Consider the following 22,532-nt stretch of genomic DNA (forward strand, 5'->3'; position numbering starts at 1 on the left):
TCATTGTGTTGTGGGCCAACATTGCGACCCTAACTTTTTATGTACCCCAACAATGCGGTGTGTTTATCTTCTGCATCCACACTTTGGAGATTCTCAACTTCTGTAGAGACATGGGTTTCTCCTGAGCATGCCAGCCTAGCACAAAGGCTGCTAAGGCGTTAAAATGAGACCAGAGCAGGGAATATTGAACTAATACTGCAATACAGACAATGAGGAGACGAGTACACACACAACTCCTTGCATCTCAGTCTGGGATTCTGAGTCTTTCTCTCCAGCTCTTTTCCAGACTGTTACCTCAATCTTGTGACAGGTAAACTTGTCTGGCTTACTGGTAATTTGTCCCATCTTTATCAGTTTTCTTCAACAGGTTTGCCGCCTCAATGAGAATGGGGCTATAGAGATCTCTGAAACATCTATAAGATAATAATCTTGCTTATCTAAGTTATTTTTGCTTCCAACGTCCTTTTACTTCCTTCAAAAATTCTTTTAGTCATTTCGCCAGAGCATGACTCTCAAATTTGCTCTGAATTTGCTCTGTATGAAACTCAGTGGGAATTCTAATTTATACATGGTATACATGATCACAGTCCTGAGTCATGTAGTCTTATATACAGAGCAACACTCACCCTTTTGGAAGAAATCTCCATGGATATAACAGGAGCTGGCACCTGAAAGTAAAGAATTTTCTTTGATTTAGGAAACAGACCACCTCTGTAGATAAAACACACACACACACACACACACACACACACACACACACACACAGTGATGTTGAGATAGATAGATAGAATGATTAACAAAATGTTTATTATTTATCTATTTATGAAGCTTCTGCATTCATCAGTAGCTCTGATAAAAATGAAAGGGTGCTGTTGCCAAGGCAGCAGTTACTGAGCTTCGAGGATGGAAAGGCTTCATTTGCTAAAGATAAGTGATGGTGGTACTGTTCTCCATTTGGCGTCAAATGTGTCCAGTGTGTACATTCAGAAGTCATCCCTCTTTGCTTACATCGTAGGACCAGTTGGCATCTCTGTTGCAGTTATTGGTAAGTCTGACAGGCTGTGGTTCTCAGAACTGAGGTTTTTGGCAACTGGTTGCTCCCTGTTTTTTGGACAAAATGGCAGATTTCTGGTTTCTGAAATGTGTGTGTAGGTCAGCAGTAGTCTTACCTACATAGTGGACATCACAGTAACATATATATTGCTTTAGTGATTAACCAATTCTGATGCATTTGTAACTACATTTTGACAGAGAATGAAAAGCACTCAAGTTATATACAGGTGCTCTACCAATGTTGCTGAATATTCTGTTCCGCAAAGTATAATAATAACCTGGACATCATCATCTCATTGTCTGGGAGACAGGGATTATGACGCATGGTGTAGAGACATGGATTTCTGAAGAAAGAAAACCAGAAGAGGAGAGCAACAAAACATTCAAAGGAGTGGTGAGGGTTGCCCTTGGGATTATTATCACCTGGTGAGAAACAAGGAGGCACAGGAACATGGAGGCCGTGCCATTGACAGCTTTCTCAGACTACCAGTGTCTTTCGCAGAATCAAAATTCTAATGATCTCAAGTAGGAGATGTGTTTGGCTAGTTACATGGCAGTTTTGTGTTGGAGCTCAGGCAGATACCATAATCAAAACCATATATTACAACAATACACTGCAGCTTGGTGTGCTTTTTCATCATCATCATCATCATCATCATCATCACAGAAGAAGAAGAAGAGTTTGGATTTGATATCCCGCTTTATCACTACCCGAAGGAGTCTCAAAGCGGCTAACATTCTCCTTTCCCTTCCTCCCCCACAACAAACACTCTGAGGTGAGTGGGGATGAGAGACTTCAGAGAAGTGTGACTGGCCCAAGGTCACCCAGCAGCTGCAGGTGGAGGAGCGGAGACGCGAACCCGGTTCCCCAGATTACGAGACTACCGCTCTTAACCACTACACCACACTGGCTCTCTATTATTATTATTAATATTATTATTATTACCGCCACCACCACCATCATCTCCAAGACAGTTGTTAAAGGCAATCCTAGAAGCTGCACTGGCTTTCCCCAATTCTTCCCCATACCCCCCAAACATTGCAAAATTCAGCAGTTTTCATAGTCACAGTCCATACACTCTACTAGGGAAAATGTCTTGGTTGGAATGATTTTCAGTTTTATACCGAAACACAGTCCAGTACAATGTTACCAGTGCAGATGATACAAAGGCTAATTTATAGGCTTTATGGCTGAAATTCTGTGCTCATTCAGGGCGCTTAAAACTTATTTACCCCAATGAGCTTTAAGTAGCCTCGTGTATGTGCAGGACTGCGGTCTCTGCGGTTTGGTGGATATGAAGTCAGACCGAAAATAATACCTTACTTTGAACACTTGCAGCTCTTCAAGAATCACTTCTTCCATCGATTCTGTGTCCTGGTTGTAAATTGTAATGACTTTCAGTACAATCCCATTATCTGCAGTTGAGTTTCAGAGAGAGAGAGAGAGAGAGAGAGAGAGAGAGAGAGAGAGAGATTGAGAACTCAGGACTGGTAACCATATTTATTTGTACACCAGTAAAGTACAAAATGCTTCCAAACAAATATGACCAAAAAAATTCTGAAGGGAAATAGAATATGATTTTTCACCCACTCTAAAATATGAAAATACAAATGGCCAGAGACACATGAAAAAGGCAAAGTTTTCTTCCTCCCATCTGTGAAGTAGATTTGGCTGAGAGAGAGAGGCCTAATATGACCCCAAAGGCTTCTGGCTGAGTGGAAATGGGACTTTCTCTTCCTACCCCAGCTCAGAAAAATCATTTGACAGCGCTGTAAGGTAGGTGAGTCATGAATATCCTACAAAAACAGACCCTCCAAGTGTCCCTATTTTCCAGGGACATCCCCGATTTACAGAAGCCATTCCATTTTCTGATTTGATCCCAGAATGTCCCACTTTTCCTTAGGACATCCCTCTTTTCACTGGAGAAATATTGGGGGTATGGAGGTATCCAACTCCCGAGCCATCTGAAGGGAAGTTTTTTAATGTTTAATGTTTTATTATGTTTTGTATATGTTGGAAGCCACCCAGAGTGGCAACCCAGTCAAATGGGTGGGGTATAAATAGTAAAGTTTCTCCTCCTCTTCTTCTTCTTCTTCTTCTTCTTCTTCTTCTTCTTCTTCTGGAATAGGTTGTTCCTATTATCATCAGAAAAATGTTGGAGGGTATGCAAAATGTGAGGTGGCAACTCTGCTACAGCCATGCAACTGAATTTGTGGCGAAACTGTGATGTGAACTGGTGACCTCCCTGACTGACCAGTAGCATTGATGGTAACAAAATGGCAATAGCATATAACAGGCTTGTATTATTATTATTATTATTATTATTATTATTATTATTATTATTATTATTATACTGACCTATACCCGGAGGTCTCAAGGTGCTTCACAGAATAAAATCAAAATATACAACCACAAAATACATAATCAAAATTGTAGGCCCGGCTCCAGGATTTTTTGACACAGGCAATTATCCCAAAAGTCTTAGGAACAATGTCACCAGAGTGGTTTGAAGATCACAGCTAAGGTCCCTTTACAAGAAAGGAGTTGTGGAAGACAGCAGAGTTCACCGCTTCTAAAAAACTTTTAGTTAGAAAACACAGCAATAAATCTTCAAACTGAGAAAATGGCCCCATTTAGAAGTCTCCTGCGGAAGGAGAGGCCTGAGGAGAAAAGAATTCTACCCCAGCAAAGAGAGGGCTGAGTTTTAAAGTAATTGGACACTAAAGTGATCTGACAAGCATTTAAACTATGTTACTCCCTCACAACTCACAGCATGCAAGTACTCAATAAATCGGAATCATGCCCAGAATTCATACTGCTCAACTTCCAACAATTTGTTCAAGTGCAGAGTGGAGAAGCCACATCTCAGCTAAATCGAGACCTCCAGAACATCTGGCATGAGGGACCCCAGGAGCCAAGGCTGGAGGAGGGCAGTGAAATGAGAAGCCAATTGCCCAATGGCCATGATGACGGAAGTGTGGCCCTGCCCGTCACAAGGAATGATATCTGAAGAATACTAGCCTAATTGCCGGGCAACGGACATGCATGCCCTAGTACAGGGGTGGTGAACATGTGGACCTCCTAAGTTGTGGGACTCAAATGGCCACTATCCCAAGGCAGCATGGCCAATGGCCAGGTAACACAGGAGTTATAGTACTACAAAATCTGGAGGGCCACAGGTTTGTGATTTTAAATCTCTCACCCAAGAGTACTTGCCCCCAACCTGGATCTTAGGCATCCAGGGAATTCTCTCTCTCTCTCTTTTTAAATATATCATATCTTTACCTTTAGCCAAAATACAAAAAAACCCAAGAAGTGAACATTGACTAGGGAGAAAGCATAGCGTGAGCATCAGCTGGGAGCCAGAAATTCAGGCCTGTAGGTAGCCAGGCCAAGGAAGACTGCTCAGAGTTCACCTAAGTTCATGGAAGCTGAGTTGGGGAAGAAAAGAAGGGGAAGTGGGTGCTTTTAACCCCTCCTCTTTCTTTTTCATTTACCTGTCCCAATAAATAAGACATCGTATTGCCCGTCTTCTGCTTCCACTCTGTCTACGACGATTTGTTTGAGGTTGTATTTCCCATCCGTCTTCACAAGAACTGGTCTCTTATGAACAGGCCTAACCGACTGATACATCAGTGGGTGACTCCTAGCAAAACGGATTGCTTCATCTGGATAGTCTTTGGTACTCATGTACAGACCTCCATTCACTTTGCTGGCACACTAGGAAACACAAAGTAGATTATAGTTATGATGCTGATAGCCATCCATGGAAAAACATGGAGCTAGTAAAAGGTGGATCCTGCGTTATTTTGTAAGATTAAGGCTGCCCCCGTATACACATTTACTAAGGTACAAGCATCACTGGTCAGATTGGGACTCACATGCACTGCACAGCATCCAGATTCTGGCTAGGATCAAATTATATCTTTTGCAATAAGCATTGCGGTTTGAGAAAAGACATGGAATAGATTCGATTTCTAGGTTTTTAAAAAAGGAGCAGATAGAAAGTTGCAGCTGTGAACTTGTGATCACTTTGGAAGTTGGATAATGCCAAAGCTGGGGGAAAAATGTAGAAAACAAAGCAGCTGCAGAACTTGAAGATTGAGGGATTTGTTCTGACCTGTGGAGAGCAGTGATGCATTTCAATGACTTTCCCTTGAAATGTAACTTCTCTAGCAGTCTGTCTCTCAAATGGCTTTCTAAACATCTCTTCTCCAAGAAGAGTACAATAGTTGATGGGACAGATTCAAAATAATATTGTTAAGAGTTGTGGTGCCAGGGTTTGTGGGTGCAAGGCTCCCTTAAATCCCTGGGCCTCATAGGTGTTAGAATTTAATGAATGCTTGGAGAGTTAAACTGGAGGTCAGACTCTGAATAGCTGGACTCAGCTACGTGTGTTCAGGAGATCGCCTGAGGGATGGGCCATTAACAAAGTAGAGATGGGTCATTGGCAAACTAAAGACACTGTGCCAGCTGGCAAATGGGTTGAACCCCTCCCTGAGCTCTGAGATGGTTCACAGAGACAAAGCAGAGTGGAGAGTTTAGGATTGCCATTGGGGATGATGTGGGCTGGAGGAAAATAGTTGCAGTCTGTAAAAATGTGGCAAGCTGGAGAGAGGCTGAGCCACATCTGGAGTCTTTTTGAATCCAAGGCTGCTGTGGCCATGGCAGAAGTGAGACACTCTTGGAGTTTAATGCTGGGAACCCCTCTATCCTAGGCTCAGGTATGTGTGCAAATAAACCATATATCATAAAGGCACCACAGTCTCCTCAGTGCCTCATTTCCAAAGGAACCTGAATCCTTAATAAGTGCTTGGAATCTCGCAGAGCTCGGAGATTGGGGTGCTGTGCAACAATAAATAATATCGGTCTGATAGGGGAAAAAAGTTAAGTGTTCCATTTCTTCAAACATGCAAATGCTGTTTTTTTTAAGAAAAAGAATCGGTCAGCAATATTTGATTCCAATCCCTAGCTTAATTTCCTTTGATTTACACCCATAGCTTTGCAAAAGACAGATGTGCTGAGTGAGCACCCCTCAGAGCTATAGCATATGCCAGTGTTTATATCCTCACCCTAAACATCTTATAAAATACAACCAGGGGGTAGGATTCAGCCCCAGCCATGCATGCCGACATTTTCTCCTGCAAGAGAGGGGTACTGCTATGGAACTCCTTTCTGCACATCAGGAAAGTAGAAGATTATATATCAGCAATTTGATGTTTGCTTCTAGAGCAGAGGAAGCTGTCGACCCACAGACACTGTTGGACTCCCATCTCCCATCAGCACCAGCCAGCAGGCTCAAGAGTTAGGGGCAAAAGGAGTTGCTGTCACAAGTTTAAGTTCATTAACTGTACTAAAATAGACATGTTTTTATCCTGAAAAGGAAGCTTTAAATTAGTCGATAGAAGTAGCTCCTTATAGAGTCTTCTGTTCAAAAGTTACCTTGTGCCCTTTAATTAGAGCCATTTAAGGTTTTTGCTAGAAATATTTCAGTAATCATTTATTTCCTACATGGCTGTTGAAAACAGTGTGGTTTTAAGAGATGGTTCAAGCCCAGCCACAGTAGCAAGCTCTCCCTATTTAAATTGGATTTTCAATCAATAAAGTGAAATAAAATACTCTTTATGTTTACTGGAAACATTCAGTCTCAACTTGCAGCAGGGGCTATAATTGACTCTAATGAACTCCTGCACTTGTCAAATGGGGCAGTGTTTATTTTCTTTTCCCTGGGTCTTGGCTATGCCCTGACGTATTTGCTCAGCCTCGGTTTTGAAGTGCATTTTCTAATCAGCCAGCAGTGGGATTTTCATCATAAAAGGCGTCGCATGTGGCTTTCAAGCAGGAGCTCGGACGTCTAGTTTCCCACATGCAGCTGCAAGCCAATGAAACAGAAATGCCAAATCCTGTCGAAAAGTTCCAGCTTGAGCAAGATTTGAGAATGTATTATTTAGATGGATTTAAAACAAAATGTTTGAAAAAAATATGTGCAAATCGCTTCAAGGCTAACTTAGGCCATCGGCACATTTTGGGCTGGGGTTTTATTATTCTTTGGGGTTGCTTTGTAGTGCTGTGTTTGAAGGCACCATGCTGGGCATTAAGCAATTAAGCCGACTGTTTAGAGAGACGCCAACAGCAACAGGAGAGGCTCTGCGAAGCTCTAGCAGGGATTTGCCTTAGAATGAATCAATGTTTAAGATCCAGTGCAGTGGTGTGCAGTTAGTGGACTAAGGGGGAACAGGCTAGTCCCCTAAATGTTCCCAGTAAATTATAGTATTAAAGTATCAAAGCCTGGTGCCTCCTTTGCAAAGCCCAGGAAGCTTCTGCCTGGCTTAGGGAAGCAGGCGCGAGGCTCCGGTGGGGTTCAAGAGCCCTCCCACCACCTCCCCAAAGCACCCCTGTCTTTGGGAAGGAGGCAGCAGGGATCCAGCATTCTGCAAGAAGCCTGCACCCTCCTCCCCAAAGCCTGGGAAGCTTCTGCCCGGTTTAGGGAAGGAGGCGCAATGCCCACACACATGATGTTGCTCCCCCACATCACCCTCACATCCTGGCACCTCCGGCCCTAACTGTTCCCCTACAAAAAAAATTATTGCACGCCACTGATCCAGTGGCACAAATACCATTTTTCCCTCTTCATTTGCACCAAGTCTCTGCTTACTCAAAGGAGAGGTGTTCTGACTGAGAGGCAGTTGCTGCAGTGGAATTTTAACTGCCAGAGGAACGCGGCCAAAATAAGTAAGTGAAGGAGTGTGCAGTCATCCTTTCCTAAGTCAAAGTATTTTATGTCCTGATCCCACTTCCAGGTTTGCAGCCAAGAATTCCCTTAACTACACCCAGTGTCATGATAGAAAGGGAGAGAGTCCCATGTAGATGTCCCCCACCCAGCCAAGCCCTAGTCACCCACAACATCTAGGAGATCTGACAGGCCCCTCCAAATGCCAGGTTAGAACAGAGGCATGGAAGAGTGTGGAGAGACCTCTGTTCTAGCTACATGCAGAGAAACTGGCTTCTGCTTATGGACCTTCCTTTCTGGGCCAGGGAAAGGGCATATCTCACCTAGGATCTCTGCCAGCGGGAGTCCCACTGATATGGAGCAGGTTTTGCCCCCTCCAGATGCAAGCTCCAAGTGCAATGAATGGCAGCCCTTTGTTCATATGGGGGAAAGCAAAGAGGGATGACTCACCTTGCAGCCAGTCATCTGGAGAGACTGGGGAATTATGTTAGAATGTTGTTTATTGATTATAGCTCGGTTTTTAATGCCATACTTCTGGACATTCTTATCAAAAAGCTGATGGAACTAGACCTTTCTTCTACCATCTGTGACAGGATTAAAGACTTTCTGAGGGATCGGACACAAACAGTGAGGATTGGGCCTGTTACATCTACCTCCCTGAAGCTCAGCACTGGCACCCCACAGGGATGTGTGCTGAGTCCCTACGTGTACTCATTGTATACATATGACTGTATTTCATCTGATCCATCCACTGAAATTATTAAGTTTGTAGATGATTCTACCACAATGGGTCTAAATACAGGTGGAGATGAATCAGCATACAGGGAGGAGCATCTACATGGTGCTTAGAGAATAACTTGCACCTAAATATTAGCAAGACAAAGGAGAAGGTGTCGGACTTTTGGAGGAAGAGAGGGGAACTAGCCCATTGTATATCGGGGGGTGGTGGTGGTTGTGTGGAGTTTCTTCCTTTAAATACCTGGGAATTTACCTCACTTGGAAAAACAATAGAACTCAGATGGTTAGGAAGGCCCAACAGAGACTCCATTTTCTTGCAAAAGAACAATGTTAAACAACAATTGATGACCTCCTTCTACTGGTCCACAATAGAAAGTGTCCTCTCATATTGTATCACAGTATGGTACATTGGCTTGACAGCCACGGACCGAAAGTCTTTACAGAGGGTGATGAACACAGCACATTATATAATGGGCTGTGCCCTGAGCCCGCTAGATGACATAGCAAGGGATCGTTGCCTTAGGAGAGCGAGAAAAATTCTCAGGGACAATTCACACCTTGGCCAGCACCTCTTTAATCTTCTACCCTCAGGCAGGAGATATAGAAGTATAATCAGTCGTACCAACAGGCTAAAAAACAGTTTCTATCTGTGGGCTGTTAGGCTGCTGAACGGAAAATAATATAGTGCAACTGACTTTCGGGGTTGGTGTGTTGTGCGACAAGCACACAGAGTGCAATGAGATTTAATGTTTTGGGGGGAGGGAGGCTCGGTTAATTTCATTGTACACAGGTTGTACATTGACAATAAAGGTATTATTATTATTGAAGTCAGAGGTATGTTTATGGGCCCTAAACCGACCAACTGCCCCGGCAACTCCAGTTCTTATCTACAAGATTTATCTGGTTTTTTTGTTTCAACGGTACTCTATTTTATGACATTTGGGGGATGGAGGGGAACCTCTCTCACTTACTGATCCAGGCCTTGGGTATGGCACTTTCCCTTCATACACAGACCAGTGGTATTCAGGTCCCTCTTTATGGGCATATGGTCCATTGAAAGCTGCCCGGATGCTAGCCATGTGATAGACACATATAGCATATCCTCGGAATATGTTGCTGCAAAACAAAAATCAAGAAAGACTCTGGTCACCTCATGTTCAGATTACTGCAATGCACTTTACATAGGACTTTCCTTGATGGCAGTGCAGTGTGTCACTAGAGGGCTGTGCAGGGTGTACCAACCATAACACTCCAATTGTCCAAGAATGTCATGGGCTGCTGATATGCTTCTGGACCCATTTATATGCTGACATATAAAGGTCTGAACAAATACTTGAAGTGGCGCCTCTTCCAGTATTTGTCAGCCTGGATGTTAAGTTCTGCAACAATCTCTCCAATTAGTGCTATCTCTTGGGACCTTCTCTGTGGCCGAGTCCCTTTCCCTGAAGATGCACCCAACATTTCAATGTTGAGTTTTCATTGCCAACTTGAGAGGTACTTATTCACCCAGGCCATTGGGATACTCTTGCACTTGGGCCTAGGTATTACTCTTGATTTGGTCTGCTGCTATCATGGTATTATGGGTAAAAAACCTGAAAAAAACGGGTTCTTGAATTGTATCGTATGTTACAAATGCAATCACAATGGTTGCATTTTTGTGCTTGTTTAATTGAAATATTGTGGTCCACCCTGTGATCAGTTGATGGACAGTGGATAAATAAATACTTTCTATTCTATGTCCAAGTCCCAGTCCACTATGTCGTTTGACACCTCAGAAAATATATCTAACCAGACCCTTTCATTTGCTAATATGGCATATGGTGTTTTCACATTCACCATAAAGCAGGTTCCTCAAAATGTATCCGTCTTCCATCTAGGGTAGCTACCTCATGATTGCTTACCTTGTAGTGTTGAAGAGTCCGAATATCACGGGGTTTTTGTTATCCCGAGTGTGGAGCAAAAAGACGTCCTCTGCAAAATGGAGGCATGATTCTGGTTAAGTAGGAATAAACCATTTATGGAAGAAAGTAGTCTTAGTGACTGCTTATGCAACCTAGCAAATGAATAGGTTTACATTCTTACTTCTGTCTCATCACCACTGACACACAGGGCCATTATGGATGTCATGGCAAATCACAATTGAACACAACCAGAACAAGGTTGTGCCATTTGTTTTCCCTCTTCTCTCCCGATATGAATGTGAGGACAAGTTGAGAAGGTTTCGCTTCTGTTTGTGCTCATCCACAGTTTAGCGCTACACCTGTTGTAGCAGGGCAACTTTACGATTGATGGTTTCAAACAAGCTGTAGTTAAGATTAGCCACAATTTCCTGGGTTTGGATGAAACGTCAAGGTGCACACTATGGCCAGGGTTCAAATCCCCACTCAGCCATGAAGCTCACTGGGTGACCTTGGGCCAGTCAACATCCCTCAGTCAGGCTGACGTACCTCACAGAGAGAAGTGCCAGTCACAGCACCTTGAGGAAAAGGTGGCATATAAGTGTAATATATAAATGTAATAAACCAAGTTATTTTTTAAAAAAAAAATAGAAGGAAAGAATCTGTTTTCCTCATGGCTGTGCCAGAGGAGGAAAGGGTTGGTGTGAAGAATAAAAGGCCAATGCAAATCTTGACTCATTCTTAACACAATAAACCATGTTTCATCATGATGCTCAAACTACTTCATAGGAACTTAGCATAAGCTTAGTGATACCAGTCACTTACGCACAGCTGTGAATCTGCATGAGTTTACAATGGGCTGTGCCTTCCACCTACGCAGAAGCAGGAAGCTCACCTAGCTCATCAAAATGTGTGTCGATTCCATTCATTCCTGGCACAGAGCAGATCAACCTGGTTTTGAGGAAAGTGGTCCATTTATTCACCAGCATCCGTTGTCCACCCATGTCATTCTGGAGAGGACGGAACAAGAGAAGACAAACACAGGGACAGGTTAGATGTGTTGTGTTCTCCTGCTATTGGAGGGGAAATTTTGGATCACAACTTTGCTGCTACGAGTAGATTTGACACTTCCAGTGTGTATGAAGACTTCATGGCTTTAACACCATGCCAGCATTTTTTCTTCCCTCACTTGCTTTGCATGTATCCAACATGATGAAGAGTTCTGGAGAATCTCAAAACCTGCTCAGTATTTTGTGATTTTTTGGTTGGTCCTAATAAAGATCTTTCCCTATAGCAGATTCCCCCCCTTTTTTTCTTATGTCCTACAGTGACCTCCTTTGCTTTTTATATAGCTTACATTATTACTCCAGAGTCTACATTTTATCTAAACTATCAAAGCACTCATTAAAAGCTATAGTTTGGTAAGAATTTTTCAATGAAAATCATGCCAATAACAAGTTTTAACTGCCTAGATATTATTAATCCCTTTCTGATTACTCAATTTTGGCACATCCGTGAAGCAAATATGCTAGCCAGTTATTAATCACCCTTAGCATTAGTTCAGTGAGATTAAGAAATAATGACCCTCACATTTGTTTATTTCAGACTCGAGTTACTTCATGGAACTCATTCTGAGGCAGATGGTCAGGGTGCTGTAATCCTAAAGTAAAAAATCTTGTATATAATGACTACAGTTACTAATTACCCTCCTTTCCTAAGGGTGCAAAGAAACATTTCCCTCTCTCCCCAGGGCTGAGCTATAAAATCATGCCTGTTCTGCAAATCTGCATTAAAAGCTGGCTATGAATGGCGCTGACTTGCCCTATTCTGTGACATGTCTTGTGATTTTTTTAATTTTAATTTTTAACGTTAATATAGTGTTGAATGAATGGTTGAGCTTCTAGACTGGCTATTTATTGAGCGTCCATGTTGATATGCTGACACAAAACCTGTGGGGAAGTTATTCACCCCCATCATCCAGCCTGGACACTGAGGTCCAGCGCCGAGGGCCTTCTGGTGGTTCCCTCACTGTGAGAAGTGAGGTTACAGGGAACCAGGCAGAGGGCCTTCTCGGTAGTGGCGCCTGCCCTGTGGAATGCCCTCCCAGCAGATGTCAAGGCAATAAACAACTATTTTACTTTTAAAAGACAACTGAAGGCGGCCCTGTTTAGGGAGGTTTTAAATGTCTAATGCTGTATTGTTTTTAATATTCAGTTGGAAGCCGCCCAGAGTGGCTGGAGAAACCCAGCCAGATGGGCAGGGTATAAATATATTATTATTATTATTATTATTATTATTATTATTATTATTATTCTGCTTATTGAATGTTCCCAATATGTTCATGCAGAGATTATACGACATTCCAACTAGTGGTTCGTATGCCAAACTTTCTGAGGGAATTTTCCCTCCTTGTTCTTATCTTTTTTTTTTTTTTTTGCAGTTAGAAAAATGACATTTATGAGATTCTGTGCATATTTACAAAGAGGTATTTCCCACTGTTTAACCAAACCTTCTTTTGCAATCCTACGGACATTCATTGAGAAGGAAGTATCATTCATTTGCAGTGGCACTTGCATTTGAGTAAACATGCGCAGGACAAGGCTGGGAAGCTGCAACCCCAAGCACATTTATGTAAAAGCAAGTTGCGCTGAAATAAATTGGACTCTCCACTAAGAAAACATGATTAAGATCAGGCGTGGTGGCGGGATCTCCAAAGCATGCAAAGCTCTTTTGGTTTCTTCTATTGGGCTTAATGCTGAGCTTTTGTAATTTTATTTTCCCTCAACAGAAGCTCTGAGTTAAATTTAGGAAAACACACACAAACACAAGATAAGGAGCAGACCAAAATTTTGCATGCGGCCTGCCACTCAAGTGACTGTTTTCTTTCCATACCCGTTTCTCTTGATCCCTTTTATGTTTCTCCTCAAGTTTTACTTTATGCCACTCAGTAGGGAATGAACTCTACAGATGCAGCTCATGGCTGAGCTATGCCAGAACCACAGTTAGGTGGGTGGTCACAACCATCTCCCACCCTGTCTGTGGACAAGGGGCTCTTTAATATGGAGCCAGGAAGAAAGTCAGAATTCAGTCTTGGATGTTCTTGTTTTTTTAAATACATATATTTTTTACTTTTAGCTTTCCCAAACCCAAAGCATCTAAACTCCAGGGCAAAAAGAAGGAACACACTGTAAGCAGAAGTTTTATCATAAAAGGTTTCTTACGGCACACATTCTTCCGACTCTGGAGTAGATGGCGTGAGCACCTGTCTCAGCCTCTAATGCTTTCTCAGTAAAGAAGAAGTACACCTTGTTATCTTCCCGGTCTTCATTGTCAGGAATCATGAAGGAGCTTACAAATTTTGGTTCTTTAAAAAAACCAAAGAAAAAGGGGGGGGGGAGAGAGAAGAGATACCAAAAAAGCAAAAGGAAAAAGGGATGAATCAAATTTATTTTAGAAAAACACTGGTAATCATGCATATATAAAAACATGTATAAGTAGAACCAGATAGCACACTTTTTATTCCAGATATTATGGACTGGCCCAAGGCAGACACGAGCACTGAGCTATCTATGGCTTGAGTTTTGGATTTGATATCCCACTTTATCATTACCTGAAGGAGTCTCAAAGCGGCTAGCATTCTCCTTTCCCTTCCTCCCCCACAACAAACACTCTGTGAGGTGAGTAGGGCTGAGAGACTTCAAAGAAGTGTGACTGGCCCAAGGTCACCCAGCAGCTGCATGTGGAGGAGCGGGGAATCGAACCCGGTTCCCCAGATTACGAGTCCACCACTTTTAACCACTACACCACACTGGCTCGCTTGGGGAGGGGGGGTTATAGGTCACAATCCAGGAACATTTTGAGATCCCGAAAACCAGAGTGCCTTCATTTCTAGTCTCTTGATGTGTATCATTAGGAACTAAATGGACAGACTCCGGATCACAGTTGGGAAAGGGAACAGGAAGTCTTCCCATTCAAGCTGACAGACCTGAGTTCGCACACTTGGAACTGAGCGAATTCAGGCACACGTCAGCAAGTCTTATTCAACATCTTTATCAACATCTTTATCAATGACTTGGGTGATGGACTCAAGGGCATCCTGATCAAATTTGCAGATGACACCAAACTGGGAGGGGTGGCTAACACCCCAGAGGACAGGATCACACTTCAAAATGACCTTGAAGATTAGAGAACTGGGCCAAAACAAACAAGATGAATTTTAACAGGGAGAAATGTAAAGTATTGCACTTGGGCAAAAAAAATGAGAGGCACAAATACAAGATGGGGGACACCTGGCTTGAGAGCAGTACATGTGAAAAGGATCTAGGAGTCTTGGTTGACCACAAACTTGACATGAGCCAACAGTGTGACGCGGCAGCTAAAAAAGCCAATGCAATTCTGGGCTGCATCAATAGGAGTATAGCATCTAGATCAAGGGAAGTAATAGTGCCACTGTATTCTGCTCTGGTCAGACCTCACCTGGAGTACTGTGTCCAGTTCTGGGCACCACAGTTCAAGAAGGACACTGACAAACTGGAACGTGTCCAGAGGAGGGCAACCAAAATGGTCAAAGGCCTGGAAACGATGCCTTATGAGGAACGGCTAAGGGAGCTGGGCATGTTTAGCCTGTAGAAGAGGAGGTTAAGGGGTGATATGATAGCCATGTTCAAATATATAAAAGGATGTCACATAGAGGAGGGAGAAAGGTTGTTTTCTGCTGCTCCAGAGAAGCGGACACGGAGCAATGGATCCAAACTACAAGAAAGAAGATTGCACCTAAACATTAGGAAGAACTTCCTGACAGTAAGAGCTGTTTGACAGTGGAATTTGCTGCCAAGGAGTGTGGTGGAGTCTCCTTCTTTGGAGGTCTTTAAGCAGAGGCTTGACAACCATATGTCAGGAGTGCTCTGATGGTGTTTCCTGCTTGGCAGGGGGTTGGACTCGATGGCCCTTGTGGTCTCTTCCAACTCTATGATTCTATGATTCTATGATTCTAAGTGTTTTATCTCAATGAAATAACAGGACTGCAGATCTAAGCTTGCCAAACTGCTGCAGGGCAACGCAGTCATTGCGCCGTCAACTGCGGTGATGAATTTGCAAGGGCTGCTTGAGGTTAATAATTTTAGAAGGAGTACAAATGATGTGGACTGGCCATAATGTGGCCTATACATCATACACAGGATGCTGGCACATTAGCATTGACCGTGCAGCTCATGATAGATTGCTATGGGGGGCCTTAAGTGGTGAGCAGGTAAGCCCACAAAGAGATTCTCTCTGCTTTTTGGAGCGAGATAAAGGCACCAGAAAGAGGGAAGCATTTACCAGCATCTTCCAAATTCCTGCTTAAATGTGGCCACAAAGTGGGGCACTGGGAGGTACTTCAAAAATGCACAAAGACACAAGTTTTAGTAATATTTGCATCTCCAAATGTATATGAAGAGAAAGAAATTAAAAACTTCGAGGGCAGGCCAAACAATTTCCCACTCAAATCACTCCAGACAAATTGTCAATTTCCACCCTACTCTAAATCACCCCAAATCTGTTCCTCTTCAATTCATTTACCCCCAGTTAATTTCCCAGTATATCCTGCTCTAAATCAATTAATTTCCCCTTCACTTACACCCATTCCATAACCCCCAAATCATCTGTAAAAGTAGTCTTACATTAATTCATTTCCTAAAATTAATATCCTATACACACCAAATTCAATTTATTACAAATTCATGAATGACCCAGAAGCACGTGGGACACTTCAGGAAATATTTTGGGGTCTCTACCTCATGGGTTTACTCTAGCAATACCTCTTGGTTCAGATCCTGGCTCACAGAGAGGGGAAGCCAAATTTCCTCTCCAATATACTGCTCTAATATTTGGAATGTGCCTTAGTCCTGAGGAAGATAGCCTTAAGTACAAACATACTTTTGCAATAGATATTTCTAGTAAATATGAATGGAACTGCAAAGCAATAACAACCAAGATCTCAAGGGGGACCAAAAGACAAACTTAAAAACTGTTTCATGCAAGTGAATGAACATATGGAGAATATCAGCTTTGAAAATATTTGTGTAGCTCCAACTTACATATCAATATTTTTTTTCTTACACACATACACAAAAAAAACCCCTAAGATCCTTTTCCAATCTTACTCTCTGGGGTTCATTTATTTTAATTTATATTAGCCTGAAACTTGGCATGCATTTGATACAACCATCTGTGGCTGTATACAAAACAGGAATCAGAGCTGTTGAGGCAGACTGATTTGCCACTGGGGGTGGGGGTGGGGAGAGCAAGACACTGTGTGAGAGGGATGTGCAGATTTGAAAGCATTTCGCCTCTTTTGTTGTCAAATTGGAACCATGTGACTTGGCCACGAGAAACCAAACACTGACGTTTACCCTTGGGATAGATCAGAATAACTCAACTCATCAAGGCTCTGTAGGGATGGTCCTTTGACAGTCATCATGGCCCTCAATCTACATGACGCTCACAACTCAAGCAAAAATTAAGAAACCCAAGGGTGTGAGTCTTCCAGAGCGCACATTCAACATAGCTTGGGGCAACAAGAGAGTCAAACAGCGACGCAGTTCACACACTCAGGTGCATGAGGACCTAAGTATGCATGGTAGGTGAGCTGTTTTGCCCGTCTTACTTCTCCCAAACCTGACGTGAGCAAAATCGAGTGTGGCGTTATGCACATCCATATACTAGATGTCTGACTTCCCCATCCCTTTTCGCGGGGGAAGGATCCAACAAATCATGTCTACAAATGTGCATCTCAAAGGTCCAGGGGGATGGGACATGCTGATTCTTTCTCTGTCTATGGAGTCCTCATCAGCTGACTGAGTGTGCAAATTCTGTTTCCTTTCTCTGTAGAATTAGCAGGGAACAATTTGGGTCTCTATGAACAATTGGTATTGCACAATTGGCCAAACACATGATATTTATGCTAACCTAAAGGACCCAATACTTTGGCCACCTCATGAGAAGAGAAGACTCCCTGGAAAAGACCCTGATGTTGGGAAAGTTTCAGGGCACAAGGAGAAGGGGACGACAAAGGACGAGATGGTTGGACAGTGTTCTTGAAGCTACAAACATGAGTCTGACCAAACTGCGGGAGGCAGTGGAAGACAGAAGTGCCTGGTGTGCTCTGGTCCATGGTGTCACGAAGAGTCGGACATGACTAAATGACTAAACAACAACAAAGGACCCAATGCACAACTTATAGCTGGACTCCCCAGTGCCCTCCCCAGTCTGGACTCTCAAGCAAAAGTACTGTTCCCCTGAGATCTTTTCAAGGGATCATAACTGATACTGCAAATTTTGACTGCTAAGGGGATTAGCAATGATTTGGAGAGAACCTTGCAGGGAGGATAAGGCTAGAACCTTGTGTTGCTGAAGCATCTGGGCAAAACACTATTGTTTATTTTTATGATTACTATTATTAAGCAATGAAGATTTCTTACGGACCCCTTGTACCTTTCAGCAGGCGCTCATCGTCTGGCTCAGTCCGGATGTGTGCCGCACGGCCCATTGTGCGGAAGATGGCAGCATCTCGCCCCCAGTAGTCACTGTAGAGCCCAGCGAACAACTCACCACCTGAAGGTCAGATGCATCCATGGTAAGTGGAGAGAGGGTTGCCACACTCACACGACATACATGTTACATCACAGGTGAGGCGTTTGACCAGTCCTGTGGACACAGATTTTCCTGGATCGTACCACATCAGGGTGCAGGTGAAGAGTTGCGTACTTCAGTGCTTCTCTACAGCCCTTCTAGAGGAGGTCTGGGGTAGAAGCAGGGCAGGGACAGGAGGGGAACATGACAAAATATAGCAGGGAGGTTTCAATCTAGACTTCTCCCTGGCATTCTGTTTTTCCATGTGCAGGGATGTTGATGTTGTTGTCAACGCCCAACTTGTAGACCCAAGCGTTACAGGAAAAGCTGTGCCCACGCAAATATGAAGCTGTCGTAAAAGCTTAAGGCAATTTACAGTAGCAGGGATAAAAGTCCCAATGTGTTTTATACATGATACAAACAGACATCAACAAGAAGTCAATGGATAACCTACACTTAAAGAAGTTGAGGTATTCCATCTTTTATCACTGATGTATCTTTTAAAAAAAACATTTTAAAACATGAATACAGTAAGTCTGCACTTTCCTTTCTCCCAAATCTCCTTGCCCCCACCATGCTGAGTGAGACCAGAATTTTTCCCCCTGCATTAAATTACTTGTATTCTACACTACGAGATCAAGATTCCACTCCAGAGTGAACTGCAAGGCACTGGCTGCCCAATGACATTTTCTGCCTCGCTTGTCTTTTTAAAAGGGGATTTCATAAGGTACTTGGCTTAACCCCTTTCTCAATGTGTCTTACATTTATTTGCCACAGGATGGCACCCAAGTACCACAAAAGAAGCAGGAGGAAGCCATCCTTTCAGAACTGGAAGAAAATTAGCCCTTTGACAGTCTAAATTAAACTGTGCAGATATTTTACTGCCCTCTGACAAAAAACTGATTACTTTCAACCTTTTTTTTTAAGCTATAAGCAAGCATATTTGACTAACTTTATTGTTACTGTTATGCTTTTTAATTATTGTCATTATCACTATTACTACTTTCCCTTTCTCTCAAGGATTTGCAATCTTTTAATTGCTGTCTGCAAATAAGTGTGGATCTGATTTCAGTGCAACTGATGCATTTGGAAGTAATGATGCTGCCATTCTTAATACTGTAATGACCCTAAATATTCTGCGGAAGTACAGCAGATACGGCAAACCCAGAAATCTTTCACTGGTGCTAGCCAACCCACGCGGAGATCAGCTTCGCACAGGAACAACACCTTACCAAGTAAAGTAAATAAGTCACAGCAGTTCTTGAGAAAAAGGAATCCTTACGTATTTGAGATGGCATGAAAACTGAAGTCTCCAAACACCTGAATAATCACTCCCAACTCCACAAGGTGCCTGGGCTTATGTAGCCAAAACAGTATGACAGCTCACCCTTGCAAAAGGGTGTTTGTGTGTGTGTGTCTGTGTGTCTCTGTGTGTGTTATCAGCATCCTTGGAAGAAGCATTTGTGTGTGTTTTTGTAAGCCTGCATGTTTGCGCTGAGGCTGCAGTTCAGCTTAGCATTACATGCAAACCAGTGGCGTAGCGTGGGGGGTGCAGGGGGGCCGGCCGCACTGGGCGCAACATCTGGGGGGGCGCGCTCACCGCCTCCGGAGTCGCCGAAGAGCCTCGGGCGCAGGCTGTAGCAGAGCCCCATGTCTCGCGGAACCGACGAGCTGTGTGCGCGTCCGGGCTGAAGGCGTCCGGCAGGCAGTGGCTCTCAGCGCTTGCCGCGGTCCCCGTGTGTCAGGGCCGCAGAGGGCGTGCCAGGCAGCCCCTCCTCACAGCCCCGCCGCTGCCGCTGCTGCAGCTGCTGGGCCATGTTGCATTTTCCTCGCCTCTCTGCCCTCCTCCTCCTCCGGGCAAGCGGCGTCGTTTGGGTGGCAGCGCCAGCGGCAAGTCGCCTCAGATCACCTGACACGGACCCGCCGCCGCCGCTGTGGCTACCTTACCGTAAATACCCCAGCCCAGGCAGCAGCAAGAAGAAGCTGGCAGCGGCGGCAGGTTAGGGGTTAGGGGGCGCAAATTACTTGCCTTGCCCCGGGTGCTGACAACCCACGCTACGCCGCTGATGCAAACTGTGTAGTGTACAACTTCCACAAGGAAATTTTCTACACATGTGTGATTTCCAGCCTTTCTCAGACTACAGACATCCTTGGCAGAATGAAGGTCATGCATGACTTACAAAGCAAATTCTTAAACTAAGTTTTAAATTCGTGAGGTAACTTTGATTTCCCAGAGGAAGTGCGTGTTGGTCGAGAGCCAAGGGCTTTACAGTTCATTACATGGAGGGTCTTCCCACTCTGCCCTGAGATAAGGGAAATTTGAGCATTCTTAGAGGCATTGTCACTTTGCACACTGGTGTTTATTTTCTTACTGGAGAGAACCTAAAGCCCTAGGATGGCTGCTTTGGGGCTTCCAGCACTGATTGCAGTCACATGCGAGAGAGAGCCTGTAGACCCACTTCAGTGTCAGATGCTGTTGCTAGATGCCGAAAAGACTCAGTTTAGGCATTTCACTACATAGCGTGTTCTTCTTCATGGAGAGCACGTGTTGCGGTGGGGTCTGCTGAGCCACCCCTCTGTTACCAGGCAGGGTCTCTAAAGATGGCCTGGGGCAGTGATTGGTTCATTGGGTTGCTGGGGTAAAAGTTATGTTGCAATATTGGTGGGAGGGGTAAAATGTTTAAATACTCTGCACGCAGCCTGGAGCTTTCTCTTTGCTGCGTGCAACGGATCACCCGCCCACCCGCCCTTGAGTAAGGGGTTGTTGCATTGACCTTGCTATGCCTGTCATAGGGTCATCTGCCATTGGGGCAGGGGCCTGGTAGGAATTTTGTCCATCTGGCTGATTGGCTGGGCCATTTGGTTTTTGCCTACTGCGTAGCAAATCGTCACAACTTGTAAGGTTGCGCTTAGGCATTGGTTATAAATTGGTGGAGGAGGGGTTAGGATAGGCTGGGCCTGCCCCTCCATGGTTGCTGTGGAAAGGGAATTCTGTTAAAGGAATCCTGGGGCTTGCCATCTTTTCGTCCAATCCCTGGAATGGGACTAGGGCCGGCAAGCCTTCGGGGAGCATGCGGATGAGAATTGAGGGTCTGTGACTCAGCTCCATTTCTCCCCGACTTGCTTTCCCCCGCACTGTCTTTCGGTGGTGCCCGGAAGTCAGTTCTGTCCCCAGGCAGGGGGACAGATAGTCTTAACCAATGCCTAAACAACCACTCACGGTTTTGTATTTAAATAAAGTTGTGGCCAAAATTATGCCAAAAACCTTAAACAAAAATTAAGTGTGCGTTGTGAGTTATTTGGGGGGTGGCTTGGGGACCTCGACACGCAAACATCTTGTCAGAAGCAAAGGGAGCAATCAAGCTAAAGTTAAGCACTTCAAATTCCCCACCAATTTCAGTGGGAGGTGCTGAAGCAAGCATTCTTATTCTTCTGCCGGAATCATAAATCTGGTGGGATCAAGTCCACAAAGCACTGCAATTTAATAAAAATTAAAAGGGGATATTGGTAGCATTTCAATTCCACAAATATACTTTGGATTGTATCTAACGTGTTCTTCCATTCATGGAATAGTTTTTTGACCCAGTGATGGTTTGAACAAGAATAGAGTTTGCAGTCAAATGTTAGATGTGCTATGTAAAAATAGATGTCGTTTCATAATTGCAAACTAAACTATCTGGATCTAAAACTGTAGAACAGGTAAGTCTTCTTTGTTAATAAACATGTGCAGAGGGGAATGGTCGCAGCTCAGTAATGGAGCATCTTTTTCGCTGCTGCATCTGCAGATACAGCTGGGGAAATTCCCTGTATGAAAACCTAGAAAGTGGCTGCCAGTCAGTGTAGGAAACAATAATGAACCAGGCAGAACAACACGTCCTATGTTATTGTGCATACAAAGCATGTTATTCATATCGTTCTTACTTATTTAAAATATTTATATCCTACCTTCTAGTCTAAATCCCTAAGTCAGGAAAATATACATATGGAAAGGGCACCTAAATGGGTATATTATTTTTAATATATAACTAATGACAAATAGAAGGATGGGGAAAACCACAGAACAAAACCAATGGAAATCATGCTTCAGTGTGAGGTAAAAGCTCTCTGGAGTTATTCCCCGCCCCCTCACAAAAATGTCCTGAAGAGTAAGGAAGTTTCACGTTGTTCAGGGCACTTATGTTGATTCTACATATCGGAAATGTGGCATCTGAATGTTATTGTGTGGTTATTGTGGCCTTTCAATTCTTGCAACTACTCTTCACCTGACCCATCACCAATGATGAAATACAAATGAATTGATTTTGTATTGTTATATACTGTCCGGGGTGGGGTGTGTGTATGTGTGTGTGCTTGTGTTTACTGGAGAATTTTATGGCCTGTACATACATAGAAATATAAAGAATGGTCCTCTCATTAGATCTCTGAATTGATCTAGCTGGGAGAGTTGACATCCCTGGTTTCACAGGGCCCTTCTCTGAACTGGTGCTACTCAGAGACATGG

The 22,532-nt window shown here is 43.7% G+C and overlaps 1 protein-coding gene across 2 annotated transcripts in view; it reads right to left on the reverse strand.

Moving 5' to 3' along the window:
* Positions 1–22,532, reverse strand: part of SEMA3E (semaphorin 3E) — a 185,844-nt gene that overhangs the window by 13,462 nt on the left and 149,850 nt on the right. The window contains exons 6-13 of one of the 2 annotated variants that reach the window (XM_083738743.1): positions 17,885–18,013; positions 13,642–13,784; positions 11,316–11,430; positions 10,424–10,493; positions 9,494–9,638; positions 4,552–4,774; positions 2,378–2,469; positions 627–668 (exon numbers count right to left, since the gene is read on the reverse strand). In XM_083738743.1, coding sequence (XP_083594869.1) covers positions 627–668; positions 2,378–2,469; positions 4,552–4,774; positions 9,494–9,638; positions 10,424–10,493; positions 11,316–11,430; positions 13,642–13,784; positions 17,885–18,013 — 959 coding nt within the window. The remainder of the gene's footprint in view (positions 1–626; positions 669–2,377; positions 2,470–4,551; positions 4,775–9,493; positions 9,639–10,423; positions 10,494–11,315; positions 11,431–13,641; positions 13,785–17,884; positions 18,014–22,532) is intronic. The other variant, XM_083738744.1, reaches the window with a different exon arrangement.

Source organism: Podarcis gaigeae, assembly GCF_964106915.1.
Source record: "Podarcis gaigeae genome assembly, chromosome: 5".
Lineage (NCBI taxonomy): Eukaryota > Metazoa > Chordata > Lepidosauria > Squamata > Lacertidae > Podarcis > Podarcis gaigeae.